The sequence below is a fragment of the Urocampus carinirostris genome, chromosome 19 (genome assembly GCF_059441175.1).
Source record: "Urocampus carinirostris isolate Australia breed hairy pipefish chromosome 19, RoL_Ucar_1.0, whole genome shotgun sequence".
Classification (NCBI taxonomy): domain Eukaryota; kingdom Metazoa; phylum Chordata; class Actinopteri; order Syngnathiformes; family Syngnathidae; genus Urocampus; species Urocampus carinirostris.
In genome coordinates this window covers 27,315,164-27,341,302 of record NC_142367.1, presented here as the reverse complement: position 1 = coordinate 27,341,302, position 26,139 = coordinate 27,315,164, and the positions used below count along the sequence as shown (strand labels likewise).

The 26,139-nt window shown below is 39.3% G+C and overlaps 1 protein-coding gene across 1 annotated transcript in view; it reads right to left on the bottom strand.

The window, feature by feature from the left end:
* LOC148347883 (paired box protein Pax-2a-like) overlaps nucleotides 1–25,094 on the bottom strand; it is a 69,281-nt gene extending 44,187 nt beyond the window's left edge. The window contains exons 1-6 of the mRNA XM_088324286.1: nucleotides 24,965–25,094; nucleotides 14,731–14,792; nucleotides 10,408–10,586; nucleotides 8,982–9,179; nucleotides 300–379; nucleotides 120–239 (exon numbers count right to left, since the gene is read on the bottom strand). Coding sequence (XP_088180412.1) covers nucleotides 120–239; nucleotides 300–379; nucleotides 8,982–9,179; nucleotides 10,408–10,586; nucleotides 14,731–14,792; nucleotides 24,965–25,094 — 769 coding nt within the window. The remainder of the gene's footprint in view (nucleotides 1–119; nucleotides 240–299; nucleotides 380–8,981; nucleotides 9,180–10,407; nucleotides 10,587–14,730; nucleotides 14,793–24,964) is intronic.
* Nucleotides 25,095–26,139: the final 1,045 nt, after the last annotated feature.

The following is a 26,139-nucleotide window of genomic DNA, read 5'->3' as shown; positions in this document are numbered from 1 at the left end:
CCTAAGGCTCCGGTGATGTATTTTGGGAGGAATACACCAGACACGTCGCTGTAGGCTTTACAGTAAGGAGTACGTGTGTCTTTTAAACGAAAACGCAGGTAACAGTAGCGAGACCCTACCTTCGTCCCTTTTCCTCTTTTCGCCGTTGGATCTCGGAATACCCAGAATGCCGTTAATGGAGTAGGATCCCGCAGGGTCGTTGGAGGCGCTGCTCACGGGCGGAGACGCTGCGTTTGGCACTGAAACGGTGGAGAAAGTCATCAAGACCTGCTGAGAGTCCATTTCAGAGTAGACGCTACCTATGGTATGCCCTGGCGCAGACAGGGACGTCCCGTCGGGCGAGGGATGGAATGGCTGCTGCACTTTCGTTCGGATAATCCTGGAAAACAAAAATGGGAAATCTCATTAAGATCCAAGCCGCATTCCACGATTTTCAGGTCATCTGTGACTGTCCCAGACCCGACTCTCACTTTTTAGCCCGTCTCCCCCCCGAGTCTCTCTAAGACCACTGCGGAACTACCTCCCAGGGAGTCGGGCATCGAACGGGAACGTCCGGGATGAGGCCACCCGGGCAAAGAGATGCAAATGGAGAGCTATAAATTACATGTGACAGGAAAGCAATAGTTCCTTATTGGCCCCCGTTCCTGGCCTGCTTCGGATTTGTTCCGTCTGATCGACGGCCCTGGGGAGAAGGCGGCCGCTCGCCGTCGTTTGTAAAATCTCAAACGACTTATCAGTTTTTCGTTTCTTCTGCTTGTAACGGATGTTTACTTGAGTTTGTTGGACCCGAGACAATTTTAGGGGACTGGCTCATGTTCCCGACTCTTAAGTTTTGACTGTTATTTCAGCTTCCTTTGCCTTTAGACTTCCTTGATAAAAAGAATTATGTTTATTTTGAATTGAATCGCATTGTATTTATTGTCCTTTACATAGACGGTGTGAAACAATCTATGCGATGAGACTGGACATGGCACTCCAGGGCAGAAACGCGTCATATAGTTTTCAATGAGAAACAAATGAAAATACTGTCAGGATAAAAGGAAGATGACAACTGCCTCGGACGCTGATTGGCTCCCAGTCCCCATTTAAACCCACTGCTATCTGTCCCCTTTTGTCAGTCCGGACGCACTAAGCAACATGTGATAGCTCTGACGTGATGCTTTTGCTCCAGAGGGTATAAGAAAACTGATTGTCTCTTAGACGAATGAGAACGCTGTTTGACCGCTGACGTCTCCCTCCCTCTCCGTCAAACTTCCCTGTGCTTTTGTGTATATTTTTGGGGCGAGGCCCAGATACGGTCTGCTCCAAAAACTCCCACCTGTTTTTTGCTCCCGTCTGTCTCTGGCTACGACCCATTTTTGATCCCGACCACGTCTGCTCTCCTTTCCCGGCTTACGACTCGCTTACGACCCCGACCACATTTTTGCTCTGCTGTCCAGGCTATCGACCTGTTTTTCTGTCCCTGACACCGCCATCGCCTGCTACGGAAGATGCACTTCCGTGTTCGGATCACAATCAGAGTACGAGAGCGACTTCCTGTACAGGTCTTCCTCTTTCCTTTAATAAACCTTGTGAGAAACGTAACGCAATTGGGTCCTGTTTCTGTTCTGGTCCTGACAGAAGAAAAAAATATTTAATATATAGAGATTGGCTTAAGTTGTAAAAATAGAGCAATATTCATCAATAGTGCAATGAAAAGAAGTGCCATAACATTTTCTAGCGACAATAAATACCAAAAGGGTCTCAACCTGTGGCTCCAGAGCTGCTCATGGCTCTTTAGCACTGTCCAAGTGGCTCCGCTGCGTTATATTAAAAATATTTGAAAATGGAAAATGATAGGGGAAGAATACGTCCGTGGAGAACAAACATGACAAAAACATTTTCCAATGCTTTAAAATGAATAGAAAATATGAACTTTAATGTAAGAATTCCCGATTTATTTTTTTAATTTTTCAGGTGGCTCTGGACATATTTGTTTTTATAGTTTTTTGTTCCGTCACGGATCTTTCTGTCATGATTTTCGATGTGAATCACCTGTGCCCACTCATTTGACAGGTTCTGATTGGCTCCCTGTCCCGACTTAAACCCATTCCTGTCAGTCCCCTGTTGTCAGTCCGTCTGCGAAATCTCCGTGTATACAAGGCAAGCCTTTTTCGACCCTGACTCCAGCCTATCCTGTTTTTGCTCCAGTTTGTCTCCGGCTACGACCCATTTTGATCCCGATCACGTCAGCTCAGCCGTTCCGACTTTACAACCCCTTTTTGTTCGCGACTACTCTCCCGTCTTGGCTTACGACTCGTTTCCGACCCTGACCACGTCTTGCTCTCCCTGTCCTGGCTACCGACCAGTTTTCTGCCCCTGACACCACCGGCTACGGAAGATCCATTTCCGTGCAGCCTTTCCTCTCTCTTTCAATGAAACTTGTGGTAAACGTCACGCAAGTGGGTTCTGTTTCCGTTCTGGTCCCGACACTTTTAACATCTTGGGTTGCCGACCCCTGCCTTTAAGTAAAATGATCCTATTTTCTCCAATGCTAATTTCCAGAGATGCTAATGCTACTGCATCATTAATTTCACCATTTGAGGCGCTAAAGTGAGGGAATAATCCTTATCAATTCAATTCCCCCCTGCAAACAAAAAAAGACCTTCTCACAATTTAATTGGGATTGAAAAAGAAGAGTGGAGCGCTTATTATTATTATTATTTTTTTAACGGCGTTCATAAATACCTCTCGGACTTATCGCGCGTGCCCGGCCGGCCTTTTTAAGCGAGCACGGAGCATGAAATGAATTTCCTTCAGCCCTTTCTTATTTAAAAGATGTGTGCTTCCACGTGTGTCTGTGTGTGGACACAATCTTCCTCATTAAAATGGAACGCCTTTTATGGAAGAGCGCGTCTTAAGCAAAGTTCATCAGTAGGAAAAGGCATCCGTTTTTTGGAGATTGTGCAGTATATTATTAATAAAATGACAGGGAGTGACGAGTTCTAGCTTTACAATTATTTTCATTGAACTCTGGGCCTTTCTTGATAGTTCACTGGCTTTTGTTGCCAACTCATGACAGCAAAATATATCCCTATGGGCAAATCTATACCTTAAATCAGTGGTCTTCAACCGTTTCTGCACCGAGAACCCGTTTATTGTCTGACATTATTCTCGTGGCCTGGCCCAATGCTAACATTAGCATGCTAACGGCAAAAATTATGCTTCTGATCGTATTAATCATGATAAGTCTAAATCCATCATCCAAAAATTGTACCAAACAAGTCCGGGTCAAGGACCAGCTACGGCCTGTGATCAAATTTTAACTCGCCTGCGGCCTCTGTCATAAATTGAATAATATGTGACCACCCAGTAATGTAAATTAAAAAATGAAAGTTGACTATGAGGGCCGCCGCTTCCAGGAGAAGTATAAATGGAGGTATTTTTTCACCGAAATCCAAAAACAGTTGCCTAATTTGCCAAGAGACTGTGGCTGTTTTCAAAGAATACAATATCAAGAGGGACTGCCAGACGACAAAAGAATAACTGGAACGTTGTGAGAAGGTTAAGCAACCGGAAGCTGTTTTCACGAGAACCGGCGAGTCAAATGAAAATGCTACCAAGGCGAGCTACAAAGTCGCGACGCTGCAAACCTTTCACTGCGGGTGGATTTATTCAAGAGTGTTCAAAAAAAGCCAGGCCGACGAGTCGGCCCTCACAGATTTTCAGCTAACCAAATCTGGTCCCCCGTTTTCTCAAAAGTTTGGACACCCGTGACTTAGAACAAATACCGAAATAAAATGAACGTAAACAGTATTGTTTTCATAGTTTATGTAGTCGATAAATGATTTTAATCATGACACTGTAAAAATAGTGTGATGGTTTGAATGAATCTACAGTAATGCCTTTTCATATGTCATCTACATCCTAAGTGAAAATAATAACAATAGTACATTCTTTTTCAAACTGCCTTTCCGGACAGCCAAGTGGTCTGTACACCGGATAGAAAGAGTAATATCGAAGAGAAACAGAAATAATTCCAAACTATAGGTAGAAAAAAAGAAAACTTAAGTACAATAGAAAAGAAGGGACTATTTGACAAAGAATAGCATACAAACGAATGCCAGCTGCTGTTAATCACAGGGGAAAAAGAAACGCACTGGACTAGCAAAGCCGCCAGAAAGCATTGCCGGCGTCATTTTTAAGCAGACTTGAGAAACATGGCAACAATTTTCAAATATTTACAAGCACTTCTCCCCAAAGTCAAGCACCTTGAAAACAGCACTCAAATTCAAGCATTTTCAAGGATTTCAAGAGCCTGTACAAACCCTGCTCCTTTTTTGACCAGAAAATTTCCTTAAATAGTCATTTGCATTATAGTGAGAATTGCTCCTAAAAATTTCTGCCGTCTTAAAACTCTAACATGCCTTCTTTTTTCGCATAAAACGATCACAACTGTTCATAATTCGCCCTGCTTTTGCATTACGTACAAAACAGGGGTGGGCAAACTACAGCCCGCGGGCCTCATTCAGTCCGACAGACGTTTTCACCAAAAAGTATAAATATAATGACAATGTATAATACTACATAAAGTACTACTAATAAAAACGAAAAGGTTTTTTGGGTGCTAGCTTTCCACAGACAGACTGAGATCATTTCTTCCTCATGGCATGAGGCTCTTGAACTCCACCCGGGGGAGTAAAAGCCCACATTTGCATATTGCCCTATTTTTTATGACAGTGTGTATTTTCCGTAGCACTATTTAAGTACTCTATAGCAACACGTTACGTTGGGTATTTTTGTATCCTATATCTTTTATTTTATCATTTTATTTTATTTTTCAACAAAAAGAAAACTATCCATCGATCTATCTTTGTCCCAGCTGTCCCTTAGTGTGTCTACTAAGAAAATACTAAAAAACGAAATATAAATTCAGTGCTTAAAACAGGGACCTATCATTCTGAGAAAGAAAAATACTATTATAAACAAATACTACAAAAATATTACCAAACTAAATTTCAAATGCAGTGCTTATTATTTCCGTTGTATCCCAGAAAGAAAAAATACACCAATACCACAAAACTACAGAAACACAACTACGGAAATGACATCAAATGCTATTATGGAAACTGAATAAAACACTACTATGGAAACTACATAGAAGGCTACTATGGAAACACTAGAAACGCTACTACTGAAACTCCTTAAAACGCGATAAGGAAAGTCCTTAAAATGTGACTAGGGAAAATACATAAAACACTACTAAGGGGACTACAATTTCTAGTGTTACTACTACTGAAACTCCTTAATACAATGGAAAAGAAAATATGAAAAATGCTACTGGGGGAAATACATAAAACACCATGAAGGAAACTCCAGAAACACTACTAGGGGGACTGCAGTAATGCAACTGCAGTAATACTACAGAAACACAACTACGGAAATGACACAAAATGCTATTATGGAACCTAAATAAAACACTACTATGAAAACAACATAAAAGGCTACTAGGGAAACACTAGAAAAGCTAATACTGAAACTCCTTTAAACGCTATAAAGAAAGTACTTAAAATGCGACTAGAGAAAATACATAAAACACCACTAAGGGAACTGCAGTAATACTACAGAAACACAACTACAGAAATGACATAAAATGCTACTATGGAAACTGAATAAAACACTACTATGTAAACTACATAAAAAGCTATTAGGGAAACACTCGAAACACTACTACTGAAACTCCTTAAAAAGCGATGAGAAAAGTACTTAAAATTCAACTAGGGAAAATACATAAACACTACCAAGGGAACTGCAGTAATACTACAGAAACACAACTACGGAAATGACATCAAATGCTATTATGGAAACTGAATAAAACACTACTATGGAAACTACAATTTATAGCGTTACGACTACTGAAACTCCTTAATACGCTGAAAAAAAATATGTAAAATGCTACTAAGGAAAATACATAAAACACTACTAAGGAAACCCCAGAAACACTACTAAGGGAACTACAGTAACACAACTGCAGTAACACTACAGAAACACAACTACGGAAATGACATGAAATGCTATTATGGAAACAGAATAAAACCCTAATATGGAAACTACATAAAAGGATACTGGGGAAACACTACTACTACTGAAACTCCTTAAAACACTATAAGGAAAATGCGTAAAATGCGACTAGGGAAAATACATCAAACACTACTAGGGAAACTCCAGAAACACTACTAAGGGAACTACAGTAACGCAACTGCAGTAATACAACAGAAACACAACTACTGAAACTCCTTAGGACGCTATGAGGAAAGTACTTAAAATGCAACTAGGGAAAATACATAAAACACTACTATGGAAACTACATAAAAAGCTACTGGGGAAACATTAGAAACGCTAACGCTACTGAAACTCCTTAAAACACTAAGGAAAGTCCTTAAAATGCAACTAGGGAAAATACATAAAACACTACTAAGGGAACTGCAGTAATACTACAGCAACACAACTTTGGAAATGACCTAAAATGCTATTATGGAAACTGAATAAAACCCTACTATGGAAACGACATAAAAGCTACTAGGGAAACACTAGAAACGCTACTACTGAACCTCCTTAAAACGCTATAAGAAAAGTACATAAAATCCGACTAGGGAAAATACTTAAAACACTACTAAGGGAACTACAGTACTGCAGTAATACTTCAGAAATACAACTATGGAAATAGAATAAAACCCTACTATGGAAACTACATAAAGCCTACTAGGGAATCAATAGAAATGCTACTACTGAAACTCCTAAAACGCAATAAGGAAAGTACTTAAAATGCGACTAGGGAAAATACATAAAACACTCCTAAGGGAACTTCAGTAATACTACAGAAACACAACTACGGAAATGACAAAATGTTATGATGGAAACTGAATAAAACACTACTATGGAAACTACTATTTATAGTGTTACTACTACAAAAACTCCTTAATACGCTACAAGGAAAGTACTTAAAATGCGACTAGAGAAAATACATAAAACACTACTAAGGGAACTGCAGTAATACTACAGAAACACAACTACGGAAATGACAAAAAATGCTATTATGGAAACTGAATAAAACACTACTATGGAAACTACATAAAAGGCTACTAAGGAAACACTAGAAACACTACTACTGAAACTCCTTAAAACGAGATAAGGAAAGTCCTTAAAATATGACTAGGGAAAATACATAAAACACTACTAAGGGAACTACAATTTCTAGTGTTACTACTACTGAAACTCCTTAATACACTGAAAAGAAAATACGTAAAATGCTACTAGGGAAAATACATAAAACACCACTAAGGAAACTCCAGAAACACTACTAAGGGAACTACAGTAACGCAACTGCAGTAATACTACAGAAACACAACCACGGAAATGACATAACATGCCATTGTGGAAACTGAATAAAACACTACTATGGAAACTACATAAAAGGCTACTAGGAAAACACTACTACTACTGAAACTCCTTAAAACGCTACAAGGAAAATGCGTAATATGCGACTAGGGAAAATACATCAAACACTACTAGGGAAACTCCAGAAACACTACTAAAGGAACTACAGTAACGCTACTAATACTACAGAAACACAACTACTAGAAACGCTACTACTGAAACTCCTTAAAACGCTATGAGGAAAGTACTTAAAATGCAACTAGGGAAAATACATAAAACACTACTATGGAAACTACATAAAAAGCTACTGGGGAAACACTAGAAACGCTACTACTGAAACTCCTTAAAACGCTATAAGAAAAGTACGTAAAATCCGACTAGGGAAAATACATAAAACACTACCAAGGGAACTACAGTACTGCAATAATACTTCAGAAATACAACTATGGAAATGACATAAAATGCTATTAAGGACACGGAATAAAACCCTACTATGGAAACTACATAAAGGCTACTAGGGAATCAATAGAAATGCTACTACTGAAACTCCTTAAAACGCAATAAGGAAAGTACTTAAAATGCGACTAGGGAAAATACATAAAACACTACTATGGAAACTACATAAAAAGCTACTGGGGAAACACTAAAAAACGCTACTACTGAAACTCCTTAAAACGCTATAAGGAAAGTCCTTAAAATGCAACTAGGGGTAATACATAAAACACTACTGAGGAACTGCAGTAATACTACAGAAACACAACTACGGAAATGACATAAAATGCTATTATTGAAAATGAATAAAACCCTACTATGGAAACTACATAAAAAGCTACTAGGGAAACACTATTTCTAGTGTTACAACTATTGAAACTCCTTAAAACGCTATAAGGAAAGTACGTAAAATCCGACTAGGGAAAATACTTAAAACACTACTAAGGGAACTACAGTACTGCAGTAATACTACAGAACTACAACTACGGAAATGACATAAAATGCTATGATGGAAACTGAATAAAACACGACCATGAAAACTATGTAAAAGGCTACTAGGGAAACACTAGAAACGCTACTACTGAAACTCCTTAAAAAGCGATAAGGAAAGTCCTTAAAATGCGACTAGGGAAAATACATAAAACACTACTGAGGGAACTGCAGTAATACTACAGAAACAACTACGGAAATGACAAAAAAATGCTATTATGGAAACTGAATAAAACACTACTATGGAAACTACTATTTATAGTGTTACTACTACAAAAACTCCTTAATACGCTACAAGGAAAGTACTTAAAATGCGACTAGAGAAAATACATAAAACACTACTAAGGGAACTGCAGTAATACTACAGAAACACAATTACAGAACAGAATAGCATATTTAGAACTTGAAACATAAACCTAATAATATATGAGGTCTCATTTTTTAAAAAACAAATATAAAAAGGATATATATTGATATATTTCTTCCATTAATGAGAAAAAACTGTATAGATCTCCAGGACCTGACTCCAAATAGAAGACCCCCATGCTTGAAGAAAACCAGCCCCGCCCCCCCGCGTGTGGTACCGGTTTATGGAGGAGACGCTGGGAACGGTGTCATTATCGCAGATCCCCTCGGCGAGGAGCCGGTCCCGGATCTCCCAGGCGAACATGGTCGGGTTCTGTCTCTTGTAGTCCGCGATTTTGTCCACCACCTTCGGCGTGGCCACTTTGGGCTTGGAGCCCCCGATCACGCCCGGTTTGATACTGCCCGTCTCGTAGTACCTGAAAAAGGGGAAAAAACGGAATGTTTTTCTGGCTTTTTTTTTTCGTTAACGCACGCCACCAGGGGCGTCGCTTTGGCAGGGACGGAGGGGACGCGTCCCCACCGATAACGAGCGATCTTTATTTTATGCACGCGCGATCATTTAAAAAAAAAAATGCGAAAAGTCCTCACTCGTATCGAGCAGTTTTGTCCCGCTAATATTTATTTAATCCTCAGTAGTTTCACAACGCTTTAATTATATTATTTTAATATGTTTATTATCCTTTGTTTGTTTTTTACTTATTGCATCTCTTCATTTGTGACCTTCCATACACCAAAATTATTGTTGTAAATGGCTTACAGAAATAAAGTATATTGACAGTGATATTAACTCATTTAATAATCATAATTTTAAGATTTTACAAATAATAATAATAATAATAATAATAATAATAAATATTTTAAAAACATGTAAATTGAATTTAAGAAAAAAAAAAAGCAACCAGCAATTAACCAAAGTAAAGAAACAAACATTTGCACCAAAACATTTGTAAAATAAAAACGCGATACAAAAAAAAAATAAAAAAAATGCCCCAAGGTAGTATGCTGGAGCACAAGCTAATATCCACCTAACCCTTTTTTAAAACTAATTATTTTTATTTAAAATTATGAAAAATATATTTAAAATTGGGGTAGGTCGACCAAACACATTCCTGTTCTACCTAATAAAATAATCATAATTATAACACTAAATAGATTAATTACTCGTCAATTTGCAGGGTTTTTATCGTCAAAAGCAGAAATTCACATTAGCATTTCCTCTTGTGCAACAATAATTAAAAAAATCAATTAAATTGTGTCCTCCTTTTATGTGTTTTTATGGCCTTTTTATTTAGAACAGAGCACAAAAACTTCAATCGCTAATTTATAAAAGGAACCAACTTTATATTTACACACACAAACAAAGAAAAAACATGCTCAACAGGGGCGTAGGTTTGGCAAGGACAGAGGGGACGTGTCCCCACCGCCATCAAAAACAAACATTGTATTTATATTATCAATTAAAAACCATGCGCTAAATCCTCATTGTACAAAACAATAATATAATACACATAGGAGCAAAGGGAATAGGTTGAACCCGTTTAACGCAAACGGAAATTAATTTCGAACGCTAGAATAACGCTTTAATGTCACAATTAACGACTCTAAACGACAAATGTCAAAAATGGAAGCTGGCGGCCGGTTTACCTGCCGAGGATCTTGCTGACGCAGCCGTGGCTGACGCGCAGTTGCCGGGAGATGTCGCAGGGTCGAACCCCCTGGTGGGCCAGCTCCACGATCCGCTGGCGCACCACGTCCGGGAGGGGTCTCCCGTTAACGAAGACCCCGCCGAGCTGGTTCACACCCCCGTGCCCTACGTGGGAGACAACAGCAGCACGCGCACCGGCGCACTAACATTACACAAAAGCCGTCGACCTGAAATATTGCCCCCCCTCCCCAATATAAACATCTCGAAAATTTCGATAGAATTCCTTTTAAATTTTACTACCAGGCAACGAAAATAGACGCGTTTCCCCCCTTTCCTAGCTCCTCACATATTGTATTTAATCTTAAATAATTGAGAATATTTCACATTACGGTGCTCTTTTTTAGCTAAACAAAGGGGGAATCGAATCCTGCACGTCTAAAATAATTACACTGATATACATTTTTGCACACTATGCGATAATCGTGCAACTTTATACACTCCCATTTTTTTAATCCGTCGTGCAGCCTTAGCATTACATTTTAGAGAGTAAAAAGAGAAAGGGATGGGGAAAAATATACCCTCAAACATTAAAATATACATCGGGATTCAAACAATTTCTAAATGGACTGCAACTGTAAATAAACACATTTTATATCATAATAATTTATTTCTTAACAATATTCACCCTTTTGCATATATTTGACCCTTTTCTCTCCGATTTTGTTATACGTGTATTATAACAATAAATTCGTTGTTCATTCATCCATTGGAGAAGAAAAAGAGTCTTTATTGTCGTTAACATAAAATGGCAATGAGATTTTCTTGACAGTGTTTACGAAAGAGGTTCAAAACAGGATCCAATAACATAAAATAAAAATAATAGAATAAAACAAGATAAAATAAAATAAGATACAATACAATAATATATGTCTATATGAAAAGGAAAAGACTATACGTATATTCTGTGTTTTTAATGTACATCAGGGTGCGTTGTAAATTCATTTAAATGGACTAACAAATAATCGTTATAATGATATAAAATATGATTAAGTGTTAAAATATTTGATAGAAGTTTTTGGGGGTCTCTTATAAGCCTTAAGCTTTAACCTGTCATCCCTTTTTTCTTTTCTTGTGATTTTTTTTAATCTTGTGATGTTTGTTGCAACATAACTGAAAGAAAAATATAAAAAAATAGTAATATAAAACGAGTTAACCCCCGTGTAGTCCTCAATTTAAGGAGCATCTTTGTAGAGAAATGTAAATATAATTACTATTTGATTTTTAAAGAAAATGGATCACATTTGAGGGTGAAATGAAATATTATTTAGGGGATTACTTAAAAGAAACCACAGCCCCTGCGCGTAATAATCAGCATTTTTCACCAAAGTGATGTTTATACTTACGGTGCATGGCCGCGAAGGGGTCCGCCTTGCAGTGAATATCCATCGGAAAGCAAAATAAGGAAAAGAAATCAACCCAAGTCGCCGTGTCGCCTGCTTACGATGTCAAAAATGCCGGGAAGAAAAATGATAATAATAATAATCACGAAGCTCTCCGGACCACGCCACACTGAGGCCAACTTTGCCTCCTCTCCTCTTCTCCGTGCGCTATTATGCAAACGGTTAAAAGAAGAAGAAAATGTTCTTTTTCTCCTTCTTTTCTTCAGCGCTAAAGTTGCCGGTTCGAGTCCGCTCGAGGGGGCCGGCAGGTGCGTCAGCCCCCCACCACACACACCTCCCGGTTTTGGGGTTCAGCGCCGCAGAGCTGGCGGGAGGCTCATGGCGAGAACATCGAGGGGTCCTGTGTGATCGGATTCGGGTACAGGTTCCCCCCCCAACGGTCCGTGCGCGGCTGCAGGCCTCCCCTCCTTACGTTCCCGATGTGCTCGCGCGGAGGTTTTGCACCGGCAATGATGCCCGCCCGCGTCGGAGGTTGCGTTTCTCTAAAAGCGGCAGGCGCGCATACTCATCGACGAGCGCCCCCTCCCTCCCCTGTTTTGCACCCCCCACCATGATCACCCCCACCCCACCCCCTTGTCAGACAAAGGCGAAAAAGTCCACATGAAGTCTGATTCAATGACAGGAAGTTCATGACCAAATATGGACGAAGCCAAAGTTTTAATCGAAATTCATTTTGTCATTCGAGCAGAAAAAATATATTATTATTTCCCTCAGCGTGTGTAAATAACTGTGAAACATTTAGAACAAAATCACAATTGTGTATTTCTAGTCATTGATGCATTGAATTTCATTCACAGGAAGTGCATGACCAAAAATGGAAGCAATTTCAATCGAAATTGAGTTTCTCTGTTGAGTCTAAAAAAGGCGATTTATTTCAGTCAAAATGTTTGTACAATGAGCCTAAAACATCGATTTATTTCAGTAAAAACGTATAAATAGTTAAGATTTTGATGGAACATTTAGAACAACATGGCAATTGAGTATTTTTAGTTCTCAATGAATTGAATTTCATTTACCGGAAGTAAAAGACCAAATATGGAAGGAATTTCAATTGAAATCGAGTTTGTATAATGAGCCTAAAAAGGCAATTTAATTAGGTCAAAATGTATAAATAGTTAAGATTTTGATGGAACATTAAGAACAAAATCACAATTGATTATTTCTAGTCATCAATGAATTGATTTTCATTTACAGGAAGTGCATGACCAAATATGGAAGCAATTTCAATCGAAATTGAGTTTCTGTGTTGAGCCTCAAAAAAGCGATTTATTTCAGTCAAAATGCATAAATATTTAAAATTTTGATGAAACATTTAAAACAAAATCACAATTGAGTATTTCTTGTCATCAATGAATTGAATTTCATTTACAGGAAGTGCATGACCAGATATGGAAGAAGCGAGGAAAAAATACATAATAACTACAATAAATATGTCATATCGATAGCACTTTCCTTAACACAATCAAACAAATGTATAATTATGTAATATAATAAACGAAATAAATGAATGAATACATATTTTTTGTTGCACTATTACTCCAATGCGATATTTTCCTTTGTATTCTGACAATTTAGGCCAGTTTCCAAGCACTACCTATGGATGCAGTCGTTCCTTTTTTAATCTTATTTTTAGTCTTTCTTACGAGTTTATCCTGTCTTTCTGGAGTGCCGTGTCTAATCTCGTTGCAACGATGCGTCGTTATCAATGGGGATAATGACACATTTCATTCTATTTCAATAAAGGTTTCAAAAAAGAATCCTAATCATCGAAATAGTTTCTTTTTTTGGGAGAGAGTAGTAGTTAAGGTCATATTTATCAAGTGTTTTCTTATTGTATTTATCATAACTTATAAACAACACCTTTAATTTGCTTTTTAAAATATATATATAGATTTTGATTAATGTTATTGGAATATTTTTTAAATATTTAAACAATTTAGATATGTTAAACCCTTCCAAAAAAAAGAAGAGAAAACAATAAAAAATAAAAAACACAACACACATTTTTTGGCTAAAATAAAATAAAAATATCACAAAATTATAAACTTTGAAATAAAATATTATGATGTAACAAAATATATACAGCCCAACATCATATGATTATTCATTCACATATAAAGAAATAATCCCCCCTAAAAGTTACAAATATACTCCCCCAAAACACTGTACACATTTTCATATATTCCATAAATCATTAAAACGTATTTAAAACATATTTAGAACGATAATACAATCTAAAATCTGACATTAATATGATGGAATATAAAAAAATAACACACACAAAAGGCCTAATGCAATAATTAATAAATGATTGATTCGGAAAGAGGGAAATGATAACTTCAAAATTCATCACCCCAAAGGTGAGAACCACCAGGAAAAGTATGTGTGTGTCTGTGTGCGGAGTCAAACTTTGGAACAATTTACAAGACGAGATCAAACAATGTCCAACTATTCACTTTTAAATGGGAAAAAAGAGAAAAATGGGGTATGAGTGATACCAGAAATTGGAAATACTGCGTATCCAACTATAGTTAACCTTCTTGTTATTGTTACTATTATTATATCAAAACTATTATTATTAATATTGTTGTTATTATCATTGGTGTCACAATGATATTTAGTGACTAGTAGGATTATGACGTTAATAGATGGGTACTACGATGATTAGTGTATAAAATATCTGACTATTATTATTATGATTATGTATATCTGTAAAGGTATTTAATAGGGAACAACATGGTATGTGACATTATTTTGTTATTGAGTCATTGTTTTTGTCCTGTTTTTATTTTTTAATGTTCGAAATCAAGTTTTCAGTCATTCATAATTAGAATGACTTTCTCCTGTAATTGTGCCAGTACCTTTATTGTCCCGTAGATGGCGATGTAGAGTTTCAAAAACGAGGATCCCAAACTTGGTGCGGCCTCATCTTGAAATAAACCGAAAAAAAAAGAATGAATTCGCTGAATGAATATTTCAGAGAGGGAATAATCTCCTTTTAATATGCAAATGAGGGATGACGCCAATCAATATTCTCTTATTTTCCAGTTAATATTTAAAAAAGCGCATCCAGGCTCGTTGTGTTGCGACCGCCCCCTCCCCTAGCGAGGTTTAGATGTTTTATTTATGTTTTAGTTCTTGATTCGTATTTTTCTGCTATTATGATTTGATCGTTAGTGTTTTTGGCCAATATGTTGCACTATAGGCTGTCATTTCACACTCGGTTGCGCATTTCCCTTAAAGCAACATCCCACTTTTGATTCCATTCCAAACCCCCTCCCTCGCTTAAGAAGACCCTTCCTCTTGCGGACCCTCCCCCCGGAAAATTAGCATTTAGTGAGACAAGACGTTGGGTTTTTTTTGAGGTTGTTATATTATTCGGATATTAAGGGGAGGTTCTAGGAGGGTGGGGGGTTGCTGTGGTGATCACTGACTCGAATCCGTCCATTATCTGCACCGCTTATCCTCAGTAGGGTCGCGGGGGTGCTGGAGCCCATCCCAGTCGCAGGGCACACAGGGACAGACAATTCGCTCGCTCATTCACACCTAGGGACAATTTGGACCGGCCAATTCACCTGACCCGTTTTTGGAATGTGGGAGGAAACCCACGCAAGCAAGGGGAGAACATGCAAACTCCAGGAGGCAGTTTGTTTTCATTTATTGCTGAATCATTTTTAAATCCACTATTTGTTCACATAAAAATGAGCAAAAATATAAAGAAAACGTCTCCGGTATATCAGGAAGGTCATTTATTTTAATCAATTTCAAATTGGGGATTGTCATGAACCGGAACAGGACCCAAACGTGTGACGTTCCCACACAAGCTTTTTATTTTACAGGAAATGGGGAGTCATGCACGTTAGGCAACACTCTGGCGTGAAATGATAGGAAGCCAGAGGCTGACCAGATCGATACCAATTGCCCGAGTTGATATCGAACGGATGGGGTCGATACCGGACAGGACGGGACAGACAGGATAGATAATGAATCAGGACAACTAGCAAATATAATAAACAGGACAAAAATAGACGGGAACAAAACTGGAAACCGAAATGAACCAGGACAAATTAAACGGGAACAATACTGGACAGGAAAATAAGTTATTAATATAATTTCCCTGTCTACCTCATAATTAATATATAAAGGGTAAAATAATAGGAAACTGCTGCCGGGTAGATGAATGTTAAAGGTTTTTGGCTGACCAATGGAATAAAAGGAAATATACTGAACAAGGTCATGCTTTTATTATGGAAATATAATATCGGGAAATTTCCTGCGGCACACGACAAGGTTTCCCGGCACACTAGTGGGCCCCGGCGCACTGGTTGAAAAACACTGCAGTTTGTTTTCATTTATTGTGGAATCATTTTTGAATACACTACTCATTCACATAAAAATGAGCAAAAAAAATGTAAAAAACGTCTCCAGTATATCAGGAAATCCGTTTATTTTAATTAATTTCAAATTGGGGATTGTTTATGAGAGTGTGATGAACTGGAACAGGATTTGGACCCAAACGCGTGACATTCTCACACCAGCTTTTATTTTACGGGAAATGAGGAGTCATGCACGTTAGACAGCGGTCTGGCGTGGAAAGACAGGAAGCCAGAGACCCCAGAGATCGATTCCAATTGCCCGAGTTGATATTGGACGGATGGGGTCGATACCGGACAGGACGGGACGGGACAAACAGGAATGATATAGAAACAGGATATCAAAATTAAACAGGACAAACTAGACAGGAACAAAAACTGGAGAGAATGATAAAAAGGACAAACTAGACGGGAATGAAACGGGAAATCAATATTAAACAGGACAAAATAAACGGGCACAATACCAGGCAGGAAATATCAACACGCAACAGGACCGAGTCAGAACCCACGTCTTGCCGGGGCAGAGGTTCGTTGACGGACTTACCAAAGGTGAGTGAGAGCACTGAGCTTAAATAGACAGAAAGCCAATCTGTCAACGAGCCGCAGCTGGTGCCACACGGGCGGGGCCAATTGGGCGCCATGGCAACCGTGACAGTGAAATTGAATTCATGTAAATAACTACAAGATGTGTAAATATGATTTTCACCCAATTAAGACACCCAAGTTCTCAAATGAACACATGATTATTCCCAATGAAATAAAAAAGACCTTTACATCAAAATATTGCAATACTGAATATATGACAAATATATACCAAAATTAACATTTTTACAAGAAAAATAAAAGGTTTTTGAAGAATGCATATTCAAACACACAAAATGCACAAATTGAATTACTGCTGAAATATCATCATTTAAAAAACTAAATTCAGTGCTCTCATTCTTCCTGTGTCAGTCCGTCAACGAACCTCTGCATTGCAAGACGTGGGTTTTGACTCAGTCCTGTTTCCTGTTGATATTCCCTGTCCGGTATTGTTCCCGTCTATTTTTGTCCTGTTTAATATCGGTTTTCAGTTTCGTTCCCGTCTAGAATGTCCTGTTTATTTTCGATATGCCGTTTCATTATCTATCCTCTCCTGTCCGATATCGACCCCATCTGTCCGACATTAACCCGGGCAATTGGTATCGATCTCGTCAGCCTCTGGCCTCCTATCATTCCGCGCCAGACTGCTCCCTAATGTTTATGACTCCCCATTTCCCGTAAAATAAAAGGCTCTTGTGAGTAACGTCACGCGTTTGGGTCCTGATCCTGTTCTGGTTCATGACAGGTTTCATAATCCAGGACAAATAAAAAAAAATAAAATCAATATTTACATTAAAACAAATCCTTCGATATACAATAAACACAGCACCAGTCCCTTAATTTCCTCTTTTATTGAATTATTTAAATAATAATATTGCTTATTTTTATTTTATTTATTATATTTTATCTCGTAAATTAATTTTTGCACCATCAGGAGGGCACCTTTTCGTTTGGTTGTGCATTTCACATATAACAATGAAAATAAATGACTTTCGATCCCATTTTTTTCTATTCTATTCATCCATCCCTCCATTATCTGTAGCGCTTATCCTCAGTAGGGTCACGGGGCAGCTGGAGCCCAATTCTAGTATTCATCTCTGAAATATAGTTTATCAATAATACACAATCATAAAATATACATGGGATACAATATATGGTCTCAATCATCCAACCTCTCTACTTAAACACAAGTGTCGTGCAGTCGGGGAGGCAGGGTGAGACTGTGCCTCACCTGTCGTCAGGAAACGATCACATTAAAAGTATATTTCACATTTACCTTCAATTTTTTCCATTTTCTTTTTCAAAATGGCAGAATTTTCATATTATATTTTCAACATTATGAATACAATTTGTGCGTATTGATTCTCATTTGGCTTCAAACAAATAGTGGTACTATTAGCAAGCCAACAGAAAGTTAACCATCCAGCGAGTCATTTCCTCGTTGTTTCATAAAAGAGGAATATTTTTCAATTTATGCTTTTATTTCTTTTCATTGAAAAAAAAAAAGCATAGAGTTAATTTACCAGTTTACGGCCTAAGCCCCTCGGAAGGCCCGATTTCAAAAAGCTAAATCAGGCTAGTACTCCAGGTAGAGGTAAGATTTATGGCCCGAGCCCGAACCCGAACCCGAACCCGAGGCAATTTCGGGCCGGGTCGGGCCCTGAAATGTCAGTCATACGGTCGGGTCGGGTCGGGTTCGGTCCTGCTTTTTTTTTTTTTTTTTTTTTTTTTTTTTTTTTTTTTTTAAATTAATTAATAATGTGTTAAATGTTCATTAAAAATATATACTTAAACCATGTATGGATACTAGACCAAGGAATACTTGTTATAAAATAAATAATTTGGATAAAACGGAGAAGGAGCTGTAATCGCTATTTTTCCGACTCCTATGGAAATTCCTCCCCCCCCTCCGATTTTAAATGAAAAAAACAACAATTTGTTTACACCGCGGGATCCAATGCAACCAGGGTTTCATTCACAATAAAAAAGACATTACATACGGATATTATAGTAAATCAAATAAACATTATTTGTGTACAATTAGTTGTGGTTGCGGAAATCATAGCGTACAGTGACGTTGGTGACTTTTCCATCCGCGTTAAAAAAACGCATTTTGTAAAATACGATCGCGCTTTATTGTTTAAATAAACGCGATCTCCCAATGATTATAATTAGCTCGCTTTATTTTGTTTTAAAGCGTATTATATAGAATACGATCGCTTTTGTCGGAAGCGTACATTGACGTTGGTGAGATTTTCATCCGCGTTAAAAAACGCAATCTGTAGAATACGATCGCGCTTTATTGTTTAAATAAACGCGTTATATAGACTAGGATCTCCCAATGATTATAATTAGCTCGCTTTATTGTTTTAATAAGCGTTTTATATAGAATACGATCAGGGGGGGATGAATTTGCATAGGAGTCGGCACAACACGTCAACATCCCCTCTCAATGAAAGTGCTGCGCTAAAATCTTAAAGGCGTACGACTACTGCTGCTGTGGATTATGGCCCAATGATCAAGTCGTCAAAATGACGGACGCCTTTAAATGTTTTCGCTACCTCAAAAAAAAAACCGTCAATGACAGATTGCAGTGCAGACACAGAAATATAAAAGATGTAAATGTTTATACAGTTTTATTTAACTTAGGCCTAGATGTTGTAACAAAAGGCAGAGTTTAATTTGTTATCATAAATCACCCCTCCTTATAAATAAAATATGTCATTTCGGGCCCCCTCGGGCCGGGCCAGCAAATCCAGTTAATTAGTCGGGCCGGGTCCGGGTCGGGTTTAATACCCCCCGGGCCTGCGTCGGGTTCGGGTGCTTTTTTTGGGCCCGATCTTACCTCTAACTCCAGGTGCTGTAAATCAATCATTTGGCGCACGCTCTACTGCGACAGCACCGATTGCCACTAAAGCTATAATTCCTTCTCCGAATGGTGAAAACTTCAAAGTATATTACAATGCATTGAGACCGTGTGCTAATAAGTTCACCAAAATTGTACATCCACCTGACTTCTATCCATACAATGGCAAGATTTAGTTTTTTTATACATCATAAAAACACTTTTAGAAACTTACGGTATTGCCTTCTTAATCTTCCAGATGGATGGAGTTAGTTTGGACATGCCTGTCAAACATTTTGTGAGACTCCTCATGGCAATTCACTCAAACAGGAAGTGACACCGATGACCCGGAAGTAGTATTATTTCACAGTATTTTTCAGTTTATAGTGAGAAATGAACACAGAATAGCTATGTTTCTAGCTATGCATTTAAAAAAATGAGTGTATTTATGAAAGGAATTCATCGCTTTTTCGTGTTGAAAAAATAACTTTAAAAAGAAATCTTTTTATTAAATATAATTATAATTTCATATAATTAAATGTTGAAGTGCCCTTAGGCAAGACACTGAACCCCTAACGCCCCTGATAAGCAGGAAGGCCACTTGCATTGCTGAAGCCGCTATTGGTGTGTGAGTGTGTGTGTGAATGGGTAAAGTGTGAATTAGGTTGTAGAGTGCTCGTCCCGGGATCGAGAGGTTGCAGGTTCGATTCCTGACTCCTCCGGGCTAAATATCAAAGTGACCTTAGGCAAGAACCCCTAACGCCCCCGATAAGCAGGTAGGCCACTTGCATGGCTGAAGCCGCTATTGGTGTGTGAGTGTGTGTGTGAATGGGTAGAGTGTGAAGTGCATTGTAAAGCGATCGTCTCGGGTCCAAGACGTCACAGGTTCGATTCCCGACTCCTCTGGGTTAAATCTCAGAGTGTCCTTAGGAAAGACACTGAACCCTTAACGCTCCTGATAAACAGAAAGGCCACGTGCATTGCTGAACCCGCTATCGGGGTGTGAGTGTGTGTGTGTGTGAATGGGTAAAGCGTGAAGTAGGTTGTAGAGTGCTCGTCTTGGGATTGAGAGGTTGCAGGTTCGATTCCCGACTCCTCCGGGTTAAATCTCAAAGTGTCCTTAGGAAAGACACTGAACCCTTAACGCCCCCGATAAGCAGAAAGGCCACTTGAATGGCTGACAGTGTCACAACCAGCACACAGGGTGGACCCAATCGCGTAACGTTTTCTCACAATTATATTGGAGGAAAGAGGAAGGGCAGCGCCCGCGATCCGATGCTCACTGGACGCGGGTAGCAAGTCGCTCTCGTTCTCGGATTGTGATCTGAACACGGACGTGGATCTTCCGTAGCGAGCGATGGCGGTGTCAGGGTCAGAAAAACGGGTCGGTAGCCGGGACTGGGAGAACAAAGCGTGGACGGGGTTGGAAAAAAGTTGTAAGCCAGAACGGTAGCGTAGAGGTAGTCGGGGACGAAAAGGGTCGTAAGCTGGGACAAGAGAGCAGATGTGGTCGGGATCTTAAACAGACGGGAGACAGACGGGAGCAAAAACGGGACAGGTGGGAGTCAGGGCCGAAAAAAAGGCTTGCCTAGTATACACTGAGGTTCGCAGACGGACTGACAACAGAACAGGTAAGTGTGAAGCGCATCGTAAAGCGCTTCGGGAGGTCTTTCGGTGACTAGAGCAGAACATTTGCATGTATTAAATTCTTTTTTCACCTTGAGCACAGTGGAACTTTCTTTTTTTAGTTTATCGGCTGTAGCCAATCACGGGGCCCAAAGACCTGAAATTTGCATAGGAACATGAATAAACATTTCAGTCCCCGAACCAATCTTTCCCACCTTAAGACCTGAAATTCCCTGTCTGCCTTCATTCATTATGCAGATTTGCACCTCATTAAATTTGCCCCGCAGTCCTCCGTTAAAGAAGAACAAGAGAAAAAAGAATGGTAGTTTATCATACGGGGATTTGAACTTGCGTGCCACTCTTTTTTCGGTCAATGCCAAAAAAAAATCAATTTCCGACTCATCCGGATGAAATAGGGTCTCAGACGTGGTCAGGATAAAAAAAAACCAGTCGAAGCTGGGGACAGACGGGAGCAAAAAAACGGGAGAGGTGGGAGTCAGGGTCGAAAAAGGTACTGAGGTTCGCAGACGGACTGACAACAGGGGACTGACAGGACTGGGTCCAAGAAGGGACAGGAAGCCAATCAAAACCTGCGGCAGAGTGTCGACCTGAAATTGAAAACTTTTCTGTTCTATTTGTTAAGCTTCTATAAAGACACCTAGGTGCTATTTTTTTTTTAAAAAGAAACATCGGAATGGGTGTTTCCTCAACTGTTCTCTGGTTGATAAATGGTAGTCTATATATACATCTACAGTAGTGTCATGATTACTGATGGGAATCAGCTGTGCCTGTTCCTTCGGCAACAACTGCCTCGGACGCTGATTGGCTCCCTGTTCCTATTTAAACCCACTCCTTTCTGTCACCTGTTGTCGGTCCGTCTGCGAACCTCAGTTTACTCTAGGCAAGCTTTACGACCCTGACTCCCACCTGTTTCCTGGCCTTGACCCGTTTTTTGATCTTGACCACGTCTCCTCTCCCGGCTTTCGATTTGTTGCTGATCCCGACCACGTTTTTTGCTCTCCTGTCCCGGCGACCGACCCGTTTTTTTCCGTTCCCGACACCGCCGTCGCTCGCCACGGAAGTGCCACTTCCGCGTTCAGAGCGACCTTCTCCCGTGACCAGCGATCACCGGATCGTGGGTGCAATCCTTTCCCTTCTTCCCAATAAAACTGAGAGAAACGTAACGCAAGTGGGTCCTGTCTCTGTTCTGGTCCTGACAGGTAGCTTAGATGGGTACCTGGCTTTGGTGACATCCAGTGGACATATTTAAAAATGCAGGCCTTGGTTGCTCATTTTACCCTTGTGTTTTTTTTTTAAATCTGTTGTTTGACATCCCTTGACTAAACAATAAGCGACATCTAGTGGCCATTTGATGTGAGTGCAGCCCAATTAAATTCAAGATTCCTTCATTACTGATTAAACTGTCAGTTTTTTATTTTTTTAGACGCTATTTCGTTTAACAAATAAAAAAGGTTTTTAGAGATTTTCTTGCGGAAAACCCGATTTGGCCCCACCTCACGGGGACCCTCATTTTTCGGCCCCCGAGTCCATTCAGTCAGAGACCCCTGAAATGCTGCAGCTGCCTCTCATGGCGAGTCCTGAGAATGGGGTCCCGCTGTGGATGAGCCCGAAGGGGTGGGGGGGACCCCAAACCGAGGGGGGGGGGGCCCTAAACTGAGGAGGGGTGGCCCCCAGCTTGTGTTCGCATGTGCGCAATATGGCCGACAGAAGCCGTATCCTCGCGGGGGCATAATGAAGATGTGGGGGGACATTCCGGCCAACAATCCTCCCCCCGTTTGGGTCCGCTGTCTTCTAATGATTTTTCGAGGATTTCTGCAGTAGTATTTCCATAGTATTTCGACCCTATTTCTGTAGTATTACCGTAGTTATATTTTTGTAGTATTTATATAATAGTATTCACTGGGTCTCTCAGTAAATCTTTAATATTATGTATTCATATTTTTGTAATATTTATGTAGTAGTGTTTTGGGGGTATTTATGTGGTATTTTTGGAGTATTTCTGTACTATTAATGTGGTTATATTTTTGTAGTATTTAAGTAATAGTATTTTGGGTGTCCCTCAGCAGTTGTTTGGTAGTATTTCTCCAACATTTCTGTTGTATTGCTGTAGTTGTATTTATTAAATAATTCTGTAGTAATTCAACAGTGATATTTTTGTAGTACTGTAATTTTGTAGTAATATATTTTGGGGTATTTAATAAGCATTATTGGGGTAATTCTTTAATATTATGTAATAATATTTTATAGTATTTATGAGGTTGTGTTTTTGGGGTATATAAGTGGTATTTTTAGAGTATTTCTGTAGTATTACCCTGGTTATATTTTTGTAGTATTGAAGTAATGGTATTTTGGGGGTCTTTCGGTAGTTTTTGGTAGTATTTCTGTGACATTTATGCGGTATTGCTGTAGTTGTATTTTTTTTAATAATTCTATAGTAATTCTACAGTTACATTTTTGTAGTACTGTGTTTATGTAGTAGTATATTTTTGGGTATTGAAGAAGTATTTATTCTTGTAAATCTTTAATATTATGTATTCATGTTTTTGTAGTATTTATGTCGTAGTGATTGTGGGGTATATAAGTGGTATTTTTAGAGTATTTCTGTAGTATTACCCTGGTTATATTTTTGTAGTATTGAAGTAATGGTATTTTGGGGGTCTTTCGGTAGTTTTTGGTAGTATTTCTGTGACATTTATGCGGTATTGCTGTAGTTGTATTTTTTTTAATAATTCTATAGTAATTCTACAGTTACATTTTTGTAGTACTGTGTTTATGTAGTAGTATATTTTTGGGTATTGAAGAAGTATTTATTCTTGTAAATCTTTAATATTATGTATTCATGTTTTTGTAGTATTTATGTCGTAGTGATTGTGGGGTATATAAGTGGTATTTTTGGAGTGTTTCTGTAGTATCACTGCAGCTATTTTTTGTAGTATTTAAGTAATAGTATTTCGGGGGTCTCTCAGTAGTTCTTTTGGTAGTATTTCTCTAACATTTCTGTGGGATTGCTGTAGTTGTATTTTGTTTAGTAATTCTACAGTGATATTTTTGTAGTACTGTATCTATGTAGCAGTATATTTTGGGGTATTTAAGAAGTATTGTTGGAGCATTTCTTTAGTATTTTTGAAGTAGATTCACAAAAGTATTTTTGTAGTACATCTCTTGTATTTTTGTAGAATGACTTAAGGTTTATTTTGCAGTATTTTGGGGAGTATTCCTGCAGTATTTCTCTAATGATATTTCTGTAGTATTTTGTAGTATGACTATGGTTTTATTTGTATAGTAGTTCTGCAGTTTTGTTTTTATAGTATTTCTGTAGAATTTTTGTAATATTTCCCGAATAGTATTTCTGTAGTATTTTGTAGTATGACTATGGTTTTATTTGTATAGTAGTTCTGCAGTTTCGTTTTTGTAGTATGTTTGTAGAATTTTTTTCCCTAATAGTATTTGTATAGTGGCCTGGGCCCCGCCCCTTTTGACACGCTCCACGGAATCAAGCTAGCGCTACGTCGGAAACGGCGCCGTTCCCGCATGACGAGGGCTATAAAAGAGAGTACTTTTGGCTTTTTTCGTATATTTTTACGACAGGGATGATGTCGTTGCAAAAGAAGTGCCCCCTTTTAAGGCGTCTCGCCGTGAAAACGCCGACCTTGATGCACGGTGAAGCTAACACCCCCCTCTTTGTCCCCGGATTGTTTAGTGCTCGTAAAGAAGCCGGTACTTTGGAACGGGGCTCTTCTTCTCTGGTACGTTTTGCAGTTTTGTCCCGGGGACTCCATTATCCCCGGAGCGTTTCGTGCGGCCAGACGCTCTCCGGTGATGTGTGGCGCTTACGGTGTAAGGTTGAACTTTAAAAAATGGCCCCCGTGTTAGCGTGATGTTATTGCCGCCCCTCCGTGTCTCTTCCCGCTTTATTGTCATTGCTTACTTCTGCGGCGCAAAGGCCGAGGCCGTAAAAAACCTTTTATTTTTTTTACCTCGGGGGGGAAAAAAGTACTTGAACGCATCGTATGCGGTATACTAGAAAGCCGCGGTGGAAAGCGTTCTGGCATAAGGCGTATAGGTGGGGTAGGTAGGCAGAGTAATCAACACAACCCAGAAGGTCATTGGCTGCTCTCTTCCCAGTCTGGAGACCATTGTCGGCACGGGTAAGAAAAGCGGGTCGGATCAGGGCTAAAATTTACTGTTTGACTCAGCTTGGGTCCTCCACTCCTCCTTACTTGTGCTCCTCTTTCACTCTCATGTCCTTGTCCTCCTCTTTCGCTCTCCTCTCTCGCCCTTCTCTTTTATCTCCAATGTCGTCTTCTTCTGTCATCCTCCTCTCTCGCGCTCCTCTCTCGCTCTTTGGTCCACTTCTCACACTTTATCGCCCTCTCGTAATCCTCTTCTCTTGCTCTCTGGTTGTCCTTCCTCAGCTTATTATCTCCCTCTCTTTCGTCTCGTCCTCCTCTATTTGCCTCTTTCATCCTTTTTTTACTCTTTCCTTCTCATCCTCTCTCGTGCTCCTCTCACATCTTCCCCATCTTGTCCTCATCATGCATCCTTGCCCTGCTCTCTCATCCTCATCCTACGTTTTCCTCTCTCATTCTCCTCTTTCGTCATCCCCTCTAGTCCTCTTCTTGCTTTCATGCTTTCATCTTTCGCTCTCCTCTCTCGTCCTCCTCTGTCGTCCTCCTCTGTCGTCCTGCTCTCATGCTCTCATCTCTCGTTCTCCTCTCTCGTTCTCTTCTCTTATCCTCCTCTTTTTTCCTCCCCTCTAGTCCTCGTCTTGCTCTCCTGCTCTCATCTCTCGTTCTCCTCTCTCGTTCTCTTCTCTTGTCCTCC